At 42.5% G+C, this 18,865-nt stretch overlaps 1 protein-coding gene across 1 annotated transcript in view; it reads left to right on the forward strand.

The window, feature by feature from the left end:
• The first annotated feature begins 217 nt into the window (after positions 1–217).
• Positions 218–18,865, forward strand: part of LOC111963418 (protein Daple-like) — an 81,616-nt gene continuing 62,968 nt past the window's right edge. Inside the window, exons 1-3 of the mRNA XM_070443411.1 lie at positions 218–636; positions 5,498–5,598; positions 11,322–11,430. Of these exons, the coding sequence (XP_070299512.1) occupies positions 577–636; positions 5,498–5,598; positions 11,322–11,430 (270 nt within the window). The 5' untranslated portion in view covers positions 218–576. The remainder of the gene's footprint in view (positions 637–5,497; positions 5,599–11,321; positions 11,431–18,865) is intronic.

Below are 18,865 nucleotides of genomic sequence, written 5' to 3' on the forward strand. Positions count from 1 at the left end.
TAATGAAAAGAGTGTTTCCCATTCTCAATAGCCAATAACTGCAGTTATTGGTTCTGGACAGTGGAGAGTACTCTTGGGCAATTTAAAATATTTAATGTTTTGTTCAGTTTTCTGGGGTCGTGGATTGGCTGTTCTTTGTTTGGGGTCGTATACCATATTTGATTGGCTATCCATGCTGTCACTGAAGTGCGCTATTCATAGTTGGATGGTTGGATGATGCGCCCACTAGTTAGGTTTTGCTGTGTGTGAAACAAGTGTTGATGCAAGTGTGAACGCGTTTACTTCGTTCTGCTTTTATTACTGTTTAATATGAACTTCGAAAACGCCATCTACATTTTGAAAGACTGTGACATGCACAGTATTTTTTCGGTCATGGGAAACTATATATCGCCGTGATGATTTGTTATGTGTAGAGCCCCAACAACGTGTGGTTTATCTTCGATGTCTCACGGCATTGTTCCGTCTTGACCAGGCATGCAAGGTCCCTTGAGAAGAATGAGTTACTGCGAAGGTTTGGGCGGTGACCACTAATTTTCGGATTTAAGAACTGGGAGGAATTGTGTGAAGTTTCTTAAAATGGATATTACAGTGTCAGAGTTGATGGAAAACTTCATGGATACCCCGCTGGTGGTGTGGGTAAGTAGCCTAGACTGAATGTAGTGCACTCAGAGCAAGTGTGTTGGTGTGTCCTAGTAACCTACTGTTAGCCAATGTATTACATTTTGAACTGGTCCATCTCCTAAACCAGTCCTGGTGATGTTTCACTTGTTCGTTTTTCTGTTTCTCACATACAGTAGCAGAGTAACTGACTCTATTGAAGGGATGCAATACCATTATTCCACGAGCGATTCCATCATATGGCGGTGGAAAACGCTATCTCAAGCACTGATCCAGAATCTCCCATTTCAGTTGGGTTGATCTGGTGACTGACACACACTTTAAACACCCTATCCTCGTTTGAGACCCCTCTTTCAAAGTCACTGACATCTTCTAGTCATGGCAGCCAAAATAATGAGCAACTGGGCATTTTTATACATGACCATAAGCATGATTGGACATGAATTGCTTAATTAACACCTGTGTGGAAACAACTGCTTTCAATATACAGTACCAGTCAAAAGTTTGGACACCTCATTCCAGGGTTTTTCTTAATTTTTACTATTTTCTACATTGTAGAATAATAGTGAAGACATCAACTATGAAATAATGCATATGGAACCGTGTATAACCWAAAAAGTGTTTAACAAATCAAAATATATTTATATTTGAGATTTTTCAAGGTAGCCACCCTTTACTTTGACAGCTTTGCACACTCTTGGCATTCTCTCAACCAGCTTCATGAGGTAGTCACCTGGAATGCATTTCAATTAACAGGTGTGCCTTGTTTAAAAGTACATTTGTGGAATTTCTTTCCTCAATGCGTTTGAGGCAATCAGTTGTGTTGTGACAAGGTAGGGTTGGTATACAGAAGATAGCCCTATTTGGTAAAAGACCAAGTCCATTTTATGGCAAGAACAGCTCAAATAAAAAGTCCATTACTTTAAGACATGAAGGTCAGTCAGTTTGTGCAGTCGCAAAAGCAAGTAAGCGCTATGATGAAACTGGCTCTCATGAGAACCGCCACAGGAACGGAAGACCCATAGTTACCTCTGCTGCAGAGGTTGAATTCATTAGAGTTAACCACCTCAGATTGCAGCCCAAAATAAATGCTTCACAGAGTTCAAGTAACCGACACATCTCAAGTCTGTCCTTCGGTCTGATGAGTCCAAATTTGAGATTTTTGGTTCCAACCGCCATGTCTTTGTGAGACGTGGAGTAGGTGAACTGATGTTCTCTGCATGTGTGGTTCTCACCATGAAGCATGTAGGAGATGTGTAGGAGATGTGGTGCTGTGGGAGTGCTTTGCTGGTGACACTGTCAGTGATTTATTTAGAATTCAAGGCATGCTTAACCAGCATGGCTACCACCTCCAGGCTGTGTAAGGGCTATTTGTCCAAGAAGGAGAGTGATGGAGTGCTGCATCAGATGACCTGGCCTCCACAATCCCTAAATCTCAAAGAAATTGAGATGGTTTGGGATGAGTTGGACCGCAGTGAAGGAAAAGCAGCCAACAAGTGCTCAGCATATGTGGGAACTTCTCCAAGACTGTTGTAAAAGCCAGGTAAAGCTGGTTGAGAGAATGCCAAGATTGTGCAAAGCTGTCAAGGCAATGCTGGCTACTTTGAAGAATATATAAAATTGTTAGATTACTTGTTAGATATTACTGCATGGTCAGAACTAGAAGCACAAGCATTTCGCTACACTCGCATTAACATCTGCTAACCATGTGCATGTGACAAATAAAATTTGATTTGATAAAATATGTTTGGATTTAACACTGGTTACTACATTATTCCATATGTGTTATTTCACAGTCTTGATGTCTTCACTATTATTCTACAATGTAGAAATAAAAGAAACCCTTGAATGAGTAGGTGTGTCTGAACTTTTGACTGGTAAGCCACGTGAATACATGGCATGGCCACATGAAGCAACGTGGATACATGGAATGGCCACGTGGATACATGGCAGGACAGACAATGGTAGGAGTGTTGGCTACAGCACATAGGGTTACACTGTGCCACCAGGCGATGGCTAAAGCACATTCAMTAGAGCACCAGGCTATGGATTAAGCACATGTATGACAGTCAACGACTACAGTACCATACACCATGGCACCAGGCTATGCATTTAGCACATATAGTATGGCACCAGGCTATGGTGGGAGAGTGCATCATTTGAGTAGACCAGTGTAATGGCAGGCCTACAGCATCATTTGAAAGGCCCAGGGTAATGGCAGCAGGTGGGGGTCAGGGAAACCTGCAGTACTTCCCCTGGCTGGACCCTCCTGTTTGGCCAGTCAACTGGACTGGCGGCTGCTTTTTCCTCCCTAACTTGCTCTCCTACGGTCTTTGTGTTTTCTCACTGGGCACAGGCATCCTTTCTGCTAGCCCTGACCCACCTTAGACTGATAACAGCAGATTCGGGGGCGGAACGTAGCATAGCAGTTAAGAGCGTGGGCCAGTAACCAAAAGATCACTGGTTCAAACTAGTGATGCACCAATGTCACATTTTTGGTCAATAATGATATTTTACATTTTAGCGGCCTTTTAAGCATTCTAGTACAGTTAAATAGTTCAAACACACACATGGACGCAGCGGTCTAAGGCACTGCATCTCAGTGCAAGAGGCACCACTACAGTCCCTTGTTCGAATCCAGGCTGTATCACATCCAGCCATGATTGGGAGTCCTGTAGGGCGGTGCACAATTGGCCCAGCATCGTCCGGGTTTCGGCCGGGGTAGGCCGTCATTGTAAATAAGATTTTGTTCTTAACGGACTTGCCTAGTTAAAAGGTTACACACCCCACTGACCAAAAGTTATTTTGTCGGCATTTACATATGTCCCATTACCAGTAAAACATAATCAAAACCTATTTCTTTCACTTACTTGCTGTGCTGTTTCGTTGTTCGTTTGTTCAGTCGTTTCATTCTCAACCAGGATTACATCATACATTTCAAGCAGTGAAGTTTCTGCTCTGTCTGTCCGTGGCCTCTCTTCCTCGGTGCGCACTGTCACTGTGTCCGTTTCCATATTGTCCAGCTGTGTCTGTAACATTTCACGTAAACCCTGTTTCTTGTCTGCATCGAAGTAGCGGTCCTTGTACCTAGCATCGAGCATGGTGGTGACACAGTAAAGAGAGAATGCCCCTGAATCGCTTGTTCACAGCCTGTCGGCAGTTTTATTGAGCAGGTGTTTCAATGCCATGACAGAGGGTATCACGTCTGCTGCAGGCGCAGCTGATGAGCTTATTTCTCGAGTCAGTTGTTCGAATGGAGCTAGCTGGTGTGTTCATGTTTCAAACATGTTCTCAAATGCCATTGAAATGGCAGCAGCGGTATGACAACCAGCACATTCATGAGCATGCAATACTACTTTCCTCAGTACTAAATCCTGAAGTCATGAAGCTGATAGCAGTGACGGTATTACTGTGTAACTCCTGTTATGAGAAATTTGTTATCAATGTTCATAAACTTCAATTAATCTACTCAGTCTGCAACCCAGAGTTTGTAAGATTCTGGTTGAATGAAGCAGACGAGTCAGCTTACAATAGTCAAAATGTTTATTCATGAGAACGTTCTGAAGTCCATTATACGAAGACATCCATTTTATAGCTGCACACACTTCCACACAAACAGTAGGTATCCTACGCACATACATACACACAAACAGTAGGTGAGTTTTATCCTTCTCCATAGTTCTCACCACTGTGTATCACTACCCAGCTGACAGTTCCATTCCCCTGAGATTAGGGGAACCTTGAGAAGTACTCCCTATGCTCTCATAAATTTCTCAGAGGCCTAGCCAGGTCAGTTCAAACACAGTTTAATTGTTCTCGTTTTTTTTCTTCGGCACACACATACAAGTTCAAATCCTAAACTACGCCTTGCTCAGACAGCCTGTGTTTTTCCACTATACAGATACATTGTTTAATCTAATTCTGACTAAAACTACACACATCATCAGATTATAATTTTATGATTCTAATCAATTTCATACAATTATAAGGTTTCAGAGTGGAATTATTTTATCATTATCTTTCAACATATAAATTATTTTATCACTCCGGAAAGGCAACATCTGAAAAATAGCGTACTTGGTACTGTGTACTGGTGCTCGACCAGTCGGCGAAAGCCAACATCACCCAAGACAGAGAACGGATGATTTTCAAGGGCAATGAATTCCATTATCTTGGCGTTAATGGATTTCGCCTTTGAGTTGTCTTGCTGAAATGTTCCTACTCTTTCAAATGACTGCTCGACTTGTTGACTGGTCGATCCACACAGCAGACATTGTGGGCTAGGTTAGGAATGCTGTTTTGCAAGTGTAGTGCTACATTTTATGTGGTGTCCCTACGTCATGTATCTACGTTATATAGGTATGCACGTCAGCTTTGACATCAGTTTTGCACATCGCCGTTAAACTAGACATCGTGCCGATGTTGGCGTTTTTAGCTAATATCGTCCGATTCCGATATGCTCACCGATATATCGTGCATCCCTAGTTCAAACCCCCGAGCCAGCAAAGGAATTAACCCCCAACAAGAATTGCTCCCCGGGCGATGATGACGTGGATGTTGATTTAAGGCAACACCCCGCACCTCTCTGATTCAGAGGTGTTGAGTTAAATGCGGAAGACACATTTGGGTTGAATGCATTCAGTTGTGCAACTGACTAGGTGTCCCCTTTTCCCACCTACAGTACCTCCTGGCTCCTATATCTACAGCCTAAATATCTTTACATGCTCAGTCTGAGGCATTGATGGCTGTCAGAGCAGGAAATGTGTCTGTATTCTTGGAAACTGAAAGTACTAACAACCAGATGTGACCCATCTCTTCATAGTTGAGCTGAGCTCTTAGTAATCCATTCATGTCTTCCCTCTCTCCTCTCTCTCTGCAGGTGAAGACCTTTGGACCACTGGGCTCTGGCTCAGAGGACAAGCTCTCCATGTTCATGGATCTGGTGGATGGGGTCTTCCTGCACAAAATCATGACACACATGTGAGTGTGTGGCCTCAATCTACCTCCTTTCGTAACCACATCCTGGCATGGCTTCCCCTGGTATCTGACTGTGTTCATCCTGGCATGGCTTCCCCTGGTATCTGACTGTGTTCATCCTGGCATGGCTTCCCCTGGTATCTGACTGTCTTCATTCTGGCATGGCTTCCCCTGGTATCTGACTGTCTTCATCCTGGCATGGCTTCCCCTGGTATCTGACTGTTCAGAAACCTTCCCCATGCCTTCATGGCTCACTGACTGGACTCTCACTCACTCTTTTACCTCCTTTCCTGCCCCTCATGAGTCAATGTGATCCTAAAGTCTCTCTTTGTGTCTGTCTGCACCTCTCTTGCTCTAGATCAGGGGTGTCTAACTCATTTTCCCCCACGGGCCACATTTGGTCTTCAACGAGGTCCGGAAGGTTGAACTGAAAATTGACAAAATATAGGCCCTCTACCTGTAGTTTTATTTCATTKTTTTTGATGCTTCCTGACTGTCTAGTGATTAGTAGCAAGCTGGATGGTRAAGAAACTGTGATGGAAGAAAATGTGTTGAAATTTTTATGAAAATGAAGCTGTTTAGAAATGATAATGGACTTATATTCATACTATATTCACACTATCATTTCTACCAGTGGTGAATATTAGGTACTTGTTCCATACTTGAGTAAAAGTAAAGATGCCTTAATAGAAAATGTCTCAAGTGAAAGTTACCCAGTAAAATCCTACTGGAGTCAAAATAAAAAAGTATTTGGTTTTAAATATACTTAAGTATCAAAAGTAAAAGTATAAATCATTTGAAATTCCTTATATTAAGCAAACCAGACAGAACTATTTTTTTTTTACATTTAGGATAGCCAGGGGCACACCCCAACATTCAGACATCATTTACAAACAAAGCATTTGTGTTTACTGAGTCCGCCAGATCAGATGCAGTAAGGATGACCAGGGATTTTCTCTTTAAGTGTGTGAATTAGACAATTTTCCTGTCCTGCTAAGCATAGTACTTTTGGGTGTCAGGGGAAAATATATGGAGTAGCAAGTATATTATTTTCCTTAGGAATGTAGTGGAGTAAAAGTGGTCAAAAATATAAATAGTAAAGTAGAGACCCCCCCCCCCCAAAAAAAAATACTTAAGTAGTACTTTAAAGTATTTTTACAACACTGATTTTTACAGTTTATTAGTTTTTTTTGTAATTTTTAGGTATATTGATTTAGTTTATGTCTGTTTGGTTAGGACTAGGAGGCCCTCACAGCATCAGAACTTTTGAGCTCAGAGATGAATTGTCTGTCTACTGAAAACAGTGAACACAACCATCTCACTGCGGGGGGAAATGTATGTGAATATATTGAAGTATGTATTATTTTTCACATAATGATTATGTGATAGAGAGTTTGCTCTGACACGGAAATGGCTGCTTTTCTGGCAAAACGACTGCCCAGACATTGTCTGACAAAATTATATGGCTCAGGCTTTCTCTAAACCTGTCACAGGTCTCAGGGTTTTGAACCACATCCTGTGCTCTGTAACTTCAAAGGGTAGCTATTTATGCCTACTCTGAATTGCAGGCTGAGCCTGTGCAGTCAGTGAACATTTACACTTTGTGTAGAAACTCCCTGTAATGCTGTGACTGTGTCATAGAAGCTTAATTCAACCTGTGAAAAAGTAAATCCAGAAGGTCTGACTCTACTGTTCTCTTGAACTATTGCATTGAACAGCTTGACAAGACGTCTTCTTTTCCAATTAACGTCTTGAAGTGCAGGTGTATTTGTGTTGTTCGGTCTGCTTCCATCACATAAACCAAGTTCTTTAGTGTTGACACTCTTTACTTCATTGACATACTTCAAAGTAATCAAGTTCAACAGTTATATTCCAATTATGTGCTCATTTGTTTAGTTTGACTAATTCAAGTGATGGTTTCTGACATGGGCTACCACTTCTCTCTCCTCTCTATTTTAATTACACTTCTCTTCTTTCCCTCATTCTCTTCTCGTGCCTAGTGTTTGTCCCTTTGTGTTGCTCCCAGCTGTGCTAACCGGACAGGCCCCCTCAATTGTRTCAGGTTAAATAAGGATTTTTAAGCCTTGTCTGCTCCCCTTCATCTACACTGATTTGAAGGGGATTTACAAGTGACATCAATAAGGGATCATAGACTGACCAGGTGAATCCAGGTGAAAGCTGTCATGGAAAGAGCAGCGGTGACAATGTTTTTAACGCTCAGTGTATAGCCTAGTTCCTCTGGCGAACGCACACAGGTGTCTGAGCTGTTTACATTAAACCTATTCCACAGATGAGTGGAGAGCTGGAATCCTCAAGGCCAGCATTTCTAGCAGCAGAACTCACTCCACACACACACAGCCCCTCTGCCTATTCTTATTACCCACCAGACCTCATCAGACTCCATAATCAGCCACAGGGCCATTGCTATAGCCTGCCCTACTGCATGGCAACATGCAAGCTTATGGATTTCCTATGTGTACACAGACCTCCTATGTGTTCTCAGCTTTATATGTACATGAGGGTGCATACTGTATGTGATTAAAGACCCCTCTGACTCTTCCAGATACATTCTATTTGTCATGGGAATGTTTCTCCACTACTCAAGCATGCTTGGGGGCTATATTCTAGTTTTGCTGATATAGGATCAGCTTTACCTTCTAGATAATACATAAGATTAGATTGACAGGGGAGCACTGAACCTAGATCAGCCCTCCTACTCTGAGGGGCGTTTTGGATACAGACCTTGTGCTGCTTTCCCAGCCGCCCAGTGGGAACTGGAAATGGGCATGGGTCATGTCAGAGAAGGCTGTAAAGGTAGAACTAAAGGCAAGCGGTACACAAGTTGACCTGAATAAAAAAAACTGTTCCTTGTTTTTAAACTAAAGCCCTTTCAGAGACCTACTGGAATACAGGGCCAAGCTTGGCAGTATTTGCATGGTGTGCCCACAACATTATGTAAATGAGGTTGGCACAAACAACGCCTATCCAGAGCAGGCCCTCCATGCAGCCCAGCCTAGCCAGGAACCGGGGCTCCGTCTGAAATGGACCCTTATGGTCAAAAGTTTTACACTATATACAGTGCATTTGGAAAGTATTCAGACCCCTTCCCTTTTTCCACATTTCGTTACAGCCTTATTCTAAATTTGACAAAGTGAAAACAGGTTTTTAGATTTTTGCAAATGTATTAAATATAAAAAACAGGAACTTTATTTACATAAGTATTCAGACCCCTTGCTATGAGACTTGAAATTGAGCTCCGGTGCATCCTGTTTCCATTGATCATACTTGAGATGTTTCTACAACTTGATTGGAGTCCACCTGTGGTAAATGTAATTGATTGGACATGATTTGGAATGGCTCACACCTGTCTATACAAAGTCACACAGTTGACAGTGCATGTCAGAGCAAAAACCAAGCCATAAGGTTGAAGGTTTTGTCCGTAGAGCTCCGAGACAGGATTGTGTCGAGGCACAGATCTGAGGAAGGGTATCAAAAAACCTCCAAGACTCTTCCTAGAGCTGGCTACTCGGCCAAACCGAGCAATCGGGGGGAAAGGCCTTGATCAGGGAGGTGACCGAGAACCCAATGGTCACTCTGACAGAGCTCCAGAGTTCCTCTGTGAAGATGGTAGAACCTTCCAGAAGGACAACCATCTCTGCAGCATTCCACTAATCAGGCCAAATTAGGGTAATGGCCAGATGGAAGCAACTCCTCAGAAAATGCACATGACAGCCCGCGTGGGGTTTGCCAAAAGTCACCTAAAGGACTCTGACGATGAGAAGCAAAGATTGAACTCTGTGGCCTGAATGCCAAGTGTCACGTCTGGAGGAAACCTGGCACCATCACTACGGTGAAGCAAGGTGGTGGCAGCATCATGATGTGGGGATGTTTTTCAGCGGCAGGGATTGGGAGACTAGTCAGGATCGAAGCAAAAATGAACGGAGCAAAGTACAGAGAGATCTTTGATATAAACTTGCTTCTGAGTGCCCAGGATCTGACTGGGAAGATGGTTCACCTTCAGCAGGACAACAACCCTAAGAACACAGCCAAGACAACGCAGGAGTGGCTTCAGGACAAGTCTATGAATGTCCTTGAGTGGCCCAGCCAGAGACCGGACTTGAACCCGATCAAACATCTCTGGAAAGACCTGAAAATWGCTGTGGAGCAACGCTCCCCGTCCAACCTGACAGAGTTTGAGAGGATCTGCAGAGAAGAATGGGAGTAACTCCCCAAACACAGGTGTGCCAAGTTTGTAGTGTCATACCCAAGAAGACTCAAGGCTGTAATCACTGCCAAAGGTGCTTCAACAAACAATTTAATTCATTTTCAAGTAAGGCTGTAACATAACATTTGGATAAAGTCAAGTCAATGTATTTTAAATGTTTGGCTTTGAGGGTTGAACCCTCTCCTGTGGGGACCCTGATGTGTATTTCCAGATTGTGTAGGTTAACAATGCCATTCCTAAAAGTCATGTGCATTAATAATAATTATTATTAAGTCTCAACAAAACAATCGGGTATTCTTGGCCTCCTTGTTTCGATGAAAGAATGAAATCATGTCTGTTAGAGCTGGGCGATATGGACAAATCTATGTTGTGATAAATTGCCTGAATTGATGCGATAATGATAAATAGAACGATATGTTTAACATTAATGTGCACCACTTTTTTAGTGATGCTTTAAACTACTACTAGTTTGATGGCTGTAGCCATCAATTGTCCCATTAACAATCACCCATATTAGCAAATGTATTTAATGTCTAACTTTTCTGTTGTATAGGCCACTTAACGCAACAAACGGTGTCAGCTAAATGGCTGCAATAAGTGATTGGCAGTGGTGGGAAAAAGTACTACATTTGTCATACTTGAGTAAAAGTAAAAATACCTTAGTAGAAAATGACTCAAGTGAAAGTCTCCCAGTAAAATACTACTTGAGTAAAAGTATTTCATTTTAAATATACTTAAGTATCAAATGTAATTGATTAAATATTTAAATATCAAAAGTTAAAGTATAAATAATTTGAAATTCCTTATTAAGCAAACCAGACTGCATCATTTTGTTATATTTTTTACGGCTAGCCAGAGGCACGCTCCAACACTCAGACCTCATTTACAAAAGAAGTATGTGTTTAGTGAGTCCACCAGATCAGAGGCTGTAGGGATGACCAGGGATTATGTTTTGATAAGTGTGTGACTTAAACCATTTTATTGTCCTTCTAAGCATTCAAAATGTAACACATACTTTTGGGTGTCAGGGAAAATGTATGGAGTAAAAAGTACATTTTTCTTTAGGAATGTAGTYAAGTAAAAGTTGTCAAATATTAATAGTCAGGTACAGATACCCCCAAAACACTGGTAGTTGGTGTCGATAATCGTCCCAGCTCTAATGTCAGCGTGTTCTGAATTAACTTCATATTATATATGTCGTTCCGCTCTAAAGTATAGCCTAATCCTRAAAAATGTAATCTAGTATTTTCCTTTGTGTGGATATTTGATTTAAAAGAACTCATTCACTAGAGTTGGTGTACATATAAAGGAAGTCTTATAGCCTAGGAACCTATAGGATTATATACATAATAGTCCCACATGCCAGACTAAGCAGCTTTTGGGAGAAAATATGCATAGCCAAAATAATACTCAGTGAAGGAAAATCCTGTAGTTTATTTGTTTTTGTGGTTAAAAAAGTTGTTGTAAACTAGGTTGTCATTTCTTGTCTCGTCTTATCCAGAGACCCCAGCCCCACCAACCAGAGAGTGAATAAGAATGTGAACAATGATGTGAACCTACGAATCCAGAACCTCAACATTGTAATCAGGCACGTCAAGAACTACTACCAGGTGAGCCCAGTTCTCTCTCTCCACTTCCCTCCCACTCACCTCACGCATCTTTCCTTTTTTCCTGATCACTTTGAATGCTGCTCACCATATCAAACTGAAAATATAGCTGCTTACTCACTCACTTACACCTTGTCCACGGGTAGAGTCAGAAGGTGTGTGTGTGGTCTTGGTGATCAGACAGCGGTGTCGTGTGTGTGTGCGTCCTGATCATGGTGATTAGGCCTGGCTACTGAGGTGTGGTAGTTATCCCTGGAGGTATCTCTTTCTCTCCTTATTGTTTTGTCTGCTGTCCTTCCAGTGATATCTCGATTTTCAAACAACTACTAAAATCAATGTGTTTTAATGACTGAAAATGTTGTGATGTTGAAATGTTTTCAATATTTGTGGCGGGTAGGTCCGTCATTAATGAAAATTAGCCTACATCAGAAATCGTTGCATAAAACTGAAAACAATGGTAGTCTGTTTTACTCATGACCTGTAATTAAAGTAATCTTGAAAAAGTGAAAGTGTGAGGAAAGGCCTTCTCTCTCCATCTTCAGATGGAGAAGACAAGTAGAGTTTCATTATGAATCATGATTACTAGTCTTCCCGAGGAAAGGCTTACACTTTCTGTCCACTGTAATTGAGTGGGTGAAATCCACTAACACACACACACACACAACACACACACACACACACACACACACACACACAACACACACACACACACCACACACACACACACACACCGTGAGGAGAGAGGAGGGACCCATTTGGTTCTTGGTTGACCTCTTTCAACAACATTCCTCCTTTGTCTCCTCGGTTTCCCAACTACACTGAACAAAAATATTAGTTCATTTAAGGAAACCAGTCAATTTAAATAAATGCATTAGGCCATAATCTATAGATTTCACATGACTGGGATTACAGATATGCATCTGTTAGTCACAGATACCTTAAAAGTAGGACGTGGACCAGAAAAGCAGTCCTAATCTGGTATGAACACTATTAGAGTAGATCAAGCTGTTGATTGTGGCCTATGGAATGTTGTCCCAAACCTCTTCAATGTCTGTGCCAAGCGGAACTGGAACACGCTGTCGTACACGTCGCTCCAGAGCATCCCACACATGATGTGGAAGTCCAGGGCTGGCGTGGTTACACGTTGTCAGCGGTTGTGAGGCCGGTTGGACGTACTGCCAATAATATTGATCAAGAAATTAAGTTCTCTGGCAACAGCTCTGATGGACATTCCTGCAGTCAATTGCACGCTCCCTCAACTTGACACATCTGTGGCATTGTGTTGTGTGAACTACTACACATTTTAGTGGCCTTTTATTGTCCCCAGCACAAGGTGCACCTGTGTAAGGATCATGCCATTTTAATCAGCTTTTGATATGCCACACCTATCAGGTGGATGGACTATCTTGGCAAAGGAGAAATACTCACTAACAGGGATGTAAACAAAGTTGTGCACATAATTTGAGAGAAGGTTTTTGTGCATATGTAACATTTTGGGTATCTTTTATTTCAGCTCATTGAAACATGGGACCAACACTTTTTCCCCGTGCCCGTTTCAATACTGGTGCATGATTATGGTCCATTCTACATCAAAACAAATATCACATTATTTAGTATAGAGTACCAGTCAAAAGTTTGGACTCACCTARTCATTCCATTTAAAAAAAACTTTTTTTGTTTTACTATTTTCTACATTGTAGATAAATAGTGAAGACATCAAAACTATGAAATAACACACATGGAATCATGTAGTAACCCAAAAAAGTTTTAAATCAAAATATTTTATATTTGAGTTTCTTCAAGGTAGCCACCTTTGCCTTGATGACAGCTTTGCACACTCTTGGTATAAGTCACTCCAGTCCTGTACTGGCTCACGCCGTCCCTGATACACTAACGCCTAATCTCCCCTCATTCAGGCGGGTGAGGACAAAGGTTCTTGTTTTAACACCCATCACAGCCTCGTCTGTGAGTGTGCTCGTGATGCATCTCTCCATAAGTTTGAGACGACTGATCTTAAATTGGTCCCAGTGGTGTCCTGTCCTCTACTCTGCCTGATCTGCTTTCACACAAACTCTGTTAACTCCCTTTTGTTGATGTATTTCCACTGAGGATTTACCCCAGTGTTTTACCCTAAAGGCTCAGACTTTTCTAGGTGGTTCGGCACCCATGTTTCACTGCACCATGACTTTGGTGGACCTGCTCTGACTTGGAGCCAAGGCAATATAAGTAAATGCCAGCTGTGCAAAGGGGATCTTACCTGTTTTTGTGTTTACGCAGTTAGATAAGGCAGAGTAGAGGACAGGACACAGCTGCAAGTGAACAGAAACAACCTCATTGACCTTTTAACCTCAGGTTCCCATTAACCATCATACGTCACACAGATCTGATTGTGCTTTACCATGATTACATATTGACCCTGACATTGATTGACTAGATGGATCTATGGCAATCAGCATAATACATAGCAAATGACCATGGAATGATCATGCAGCTCTCTGGTTACAGGCCTCCTCTCTTCTTCCATCCCCCCCATTTATCCCCTTAGGGTGCCTGTGTTAGTTCAGTGAGGTCTGGACAATGATCTGATCACACAAGTTTCCATTGAAAAGGAGTTATGACCACACAAGTGCATGCCCAGAAGGCCTGGGTAGATAAGAAATGGTCACTGCAGAATGGCCTTTTGTATGTGTGCCACTGTCTGAGAGAAARGGTTAGTCGCTGTGACAGGGAGGGTTACAGTTGCTAAGTAATATAATGGGTGTGTCCCATATGGCACCCTATTCCCCCATAGGACTCTGGTCAAAAGTAGTGCACTATGTAGGGAACAGTGTGCTATTTGGGATGCTGTTAGATCACTCCTCAGTTGTGAAGGATTTTGGTAGGAGGGCAGTATAATGACTAATCTCTCACCAACCTATCACTTCTCTATTGAGGTTGTTTGTTAACCAGAAATCTAAGGCACCAGTCTTGTATGTGTGCATGGGTATTAGTCACATAGGACAGTTTCACAGCTTTACCAAACCCAGCTTACGTCTGACATGCTTAGAGAAAGCATGGCCTAGAAGGCAGGGTTACAATCCCTCACACAAACCCCTAACTATACACTACAAGTGGTGGTGACCTGGCAACTTGACCAAAAAGTACTATCTTTCCCTTTCATCTAGACCCTATGCTGTTATAAATGCTTTAAGCTATGCACTGTAAGGATTGATAATACGCTTAAAACACCAGTTTACAAGTTGAAAGGCCAGCCGTGTGTGTGTGTGTGTGTAGAATGAATGTGACCCTATTTGTGCGTGTGGCAAGGGATGGGGTCCTCCTCGTGGCATCCCATCCAAGATTAACAATAACTGCCAAATCTAATACATATACCAGCATAGGTTTAGACCTAAATCCAGGCTAAAGTCTGTCTCACATTTCCTTGCTTAAGCCACCCAGACCGGCTGTTGGTGCTTCAATTCCATCCAGAAATGGGAGACGGGAATGTGAAGATATTATGATGACTTGCTCTCATCCCATTGAGCCCTATAGACAGTACACACTGTAGGTCAGACAGCAGGCAGGGCCCCTATTCACTCACAGGGATCATCTGTGTCTGTCACCCTGACTCACCCCTTCTATTCTCTCCCCAAATTAGATTAGCTCCCAAATTACACTCTGTGCTGCACCATAAAGTGTCCTACCAGAACACAGACAATGGGAACACGGCGGGAGGGGCAGAATTTTTTGGTTCCCTCCTCATACCCCAGCTATTGTCTGGAGAGTCAGGCAGTGCCCCCTCACTGTAACATGACTCCATAATCTGACGTATCAAATCAAACTTTGTCACATGCGCAACAAGTGTAGACCTTACCGTGAAATTCTTACAAGCCCTTAACCAACAGCTCAGGTCAAGAAGAATTCAAATATTTACCAAATACAAATGATAAAAAGTAACACGAGGCTATATACAGGGGGTACCGGTACCGAGTCAGTGTGCGGGGTATTTGATATTTTATTAGGATCCCCATTAGCTGTTGCAAAAGCAGCAGCTACTCTTCCTGGAGCTACTCTTCCTTCCACACAAAACATAATACAGAACATCAATAGATAAGAGATGCTCAAAGACAGAAATACATTTAAAAGAATTAAGGCACATGTAGCCTACATCAATGCATACACAAACTWTCTAGGTCAAGCAGGGGCGAGGCATTGTGCTGCGAGGTGTTGCTTTGTCTGTTTTTTGAAACCAGGTTTGCTGTTTATTTCAGTAATGAGATGGAAGGATATTCCATGCAATAAGGGCTCTATATAATACTATACGCTTTGAATTTGTTCTGGATTTGGGGACTGAAAAGATGGTGGCATGTCTGGTTGGATAAGTCTATGTAAGTTGACTATGCAAACAATTTGTGATTTAACAGTTTCTTATAAAAAGTAGTGATGCAATCAGTCTCATCAACTCTTAGCCAAGAGAGACTGGCATGCATAGTATTTATGTCAGCRCTCTGATTACAATGAAGGAAAAAACGTGTCGTTCTGGGCCAGCTGCAGCTTTACGAAGTCTTTCCTTGCAGCACTTGAACACATTACTGGACAATATCAAGATTGGACAAAACTAGAGCCGGCAGAACTTGCTTTTTGCAGTGTGGTGTCAAAAAAGCAGAGCATCTCTTCATTACGGCCAGACCTCTCCCCATCTTTACAGCCATTGAATCTATATATGTTTGACCATCTGAAGTAACACTAAGTAATTTAGTCTCCTGAACTTGTTCAACAGCCACGCCATTCATTACCAGATTCAGCTGAGGTCTAGAACTTAAGGAAAGATCTGTACCAAATAAACTCAGCAAAAAAATAAACTGTCCTTTTTCAGGACCCTGTCTTTCAAAGATAATTTGAAAAAATTCAAATTAACTTCACAGATCTTCATTGTAAAGGGTTTATACACTGTTTCCCATTCTTGTTCAATGAACCATAAACAATTAATGAACATGCACCTGTGGAATGGTCATTAAGACACAAACAGCTTACAGGCAATTAAGGTCACAGTTATGAAAACTTAGGACACTAAAGAGGCATTTCTACTGACTGAAAAACACCAAATGAAAGATGCCCAGGGTCCCTGCTAATCTGCGTGAACGTGCCTGAGGCATGAGGACAGGGCAATAAATTGCAATGTCCGTACTGTGAGACGCCTAAGACAAAGCTACAGGGAGACAGGACGGACAGCTGATCGCCCTCGCAGTGGCAGACCACGTGTAATGACACCTCCACAGGATTGGTATATCCGAACATCACTCCTGCGGGACAGGTACAGGAGGGCAACAACAACTGCCCGAGTTACACCAGGAACGCACAATCCCTCCAGCAGTGCTCAGACGGTCTGCAATAGGTTGAGAAAGGCTGGACTGAGGGCTTGTAGGACTGTTGTAAGGCAAGTCCTCACCAGACATAACTGGCAACAACGTCGCCTATGGGCACAAACTCACCGTTGCTGGCTCTTCACTGACGAGTCGCGGTTTGTCCCACCAGTGGTGATGGTCAGATTTGCATTTATCGTCGAAGGAATGAGCGTTACACCGAGGCCTGTACTCTGGAGCGGGATTGATTTGGAGGTGGAGGGTCCGTCATTGTCTGGGGCGGTGTGCCACAGCATTATCAGACTGAGCTGTTGTCATTACAGGCAATCTCAACGCTGTGCGTTACAGGGAAGACATCCTCCTCCCTCATGTGGTACCCTTCCTGCAGGCTCATCCTGACATGACCCTCCAGCATGACAATGCCACCAGCCATACTGCTCGTTCTGTGCGTGATTTCCTGCAAGACAGGAATGTCAATTTTGCCATGGCCAGCGAAGAGCCCGGATCTCAATCCCATTGAGCACGTCTGGGTGGATCGAGGGTGAGGGCTAGGCCATTCCCCCAGAAATGTCCGGAACTTGCAGGTGCCTTGGTGGAAGAGTGGGGTAACATCTCACAGCAAGCAACTGGCAAACTGGTGCAGTCCATGAGGAGGAGATGCACTGCAGTACTTAATGCAGCTGGTGGCCACACCAGATACTTACTGACTTTTGATTTTGAACCCCCCCCCCCCTTTGTTCAGGGACACATTATTCCATTTCTGCTAATCACATGTTTGTAGAACTTGTTCAGTTTGTCTCAGTTGTTGAATCTTGTTATGTTCAGACAAATASTTACACATGTTAAGTTTTCTGAACATTTTTGCTGAGTTTATATATCCCATGTGCTGTGTGTAGGTTGGTGTATATGTTATGCTCATATCAACATGCAAATGGACCTACATATGGCACAGGCATTCATCTTTTGAAAACAGCCTAGCCAGCAAACGCATTAGGCAGATGGTTTTTGGCTTGTCTGGCTGTAGCTTGGCGCAGCATGGAGTGTATTGCTCTGCATTGCCGCTTGGGGCAGAGGGAGGGGCATCCCTGAGCTGGCCTCCTGGCTCTACACAACCTTCCTCTCTCCTTTTTTTGCAGGTGCCCAAATGGCTTGCTTTCCCGGTTCCCAGCGGTGTTCAGTTTCTCAACCTGCTCACTGTTAGCAAAACATCTGTAAAGCTCTAGAGATCAGGACAAGAGCCACTGGATTTTTTTTAACCTACCACACCCCTCTTCRCCTCTTCTTGCTCGCTTACCTCCTGAAGCCTGAATGTCTCCTCACCCAGAGTACAGGAAACCYCCCTCCTGAGACTGCTGCCATGGGAAACACAAAAACAAGGCCTTGGAGTTAGACTTTTTTACATTCCTGTGCTGTAGATAACGAGTCCTAGTGGTTTGTTGACCGTTCTAACGTTTGTCTGCGAGAGGGAGAGTACCTGACCGGCGTGGGATACATCAGGGTCACACAGGGTGTTTCTTGGTAGTCTTAAACAGATCTTAAACAAAATGTTTTTTTAGCTAACTTAGTTTAAGAGCACAACCTCTTAATGACACCACATTCATGCCAATAGGAGTAACTCATTTTGTCTTCCATTGTGTAGACATGAACACTCAAAAAACACTACAGTATTTAAATTGTAGTAAATTTGACTAACTTGCACCAAGTATAATTATACTTATAAATATTTAAACATTTTTGTATTATTATCCAAAATGTGACTAGACGACAATGTTCTGGAAGTATTTCAAAACCCACACAAAGTAGACTTTGACAACGATACTTACGTCTTTAACAACATAAAAATGCTAACTATTCAGAGACTATTCAAAAAAAAATATATATATATAATAAMAATTACAGACGAGGCCTGACAAAATGTTGAAATAGTAGCCTACTTTTGACAACAATTCAGTGACTATAACAAGTATTAGAGACCGAGAGAAGATACAAAACAACTGTTCAGAGACAAAAGATTTGTAGGACATTCATATTTCACACTGTCACTTTAGTGTTTGCATTTAGCCTACAACATGTCATGGAACTTCTGGAAGCTCGGC

Source organism: Salvelinus sp. IW2-2015, linkage group LG4q.2 (genome assembly GCF_002910315.2).
Source record: "Salvelinus sp. IW2-2015 linkage group LG4q.2, ASM291031v2, whole genome shotgun sequence".
Classification (NCBI taxonomy): domain Eukaryota; kingdom Metazoa; phylum Chordata; class Actinopteri; order Salmoniformes; family Salmonidae; genus Salvelinus; species Salvelinus sp. IW2-2015.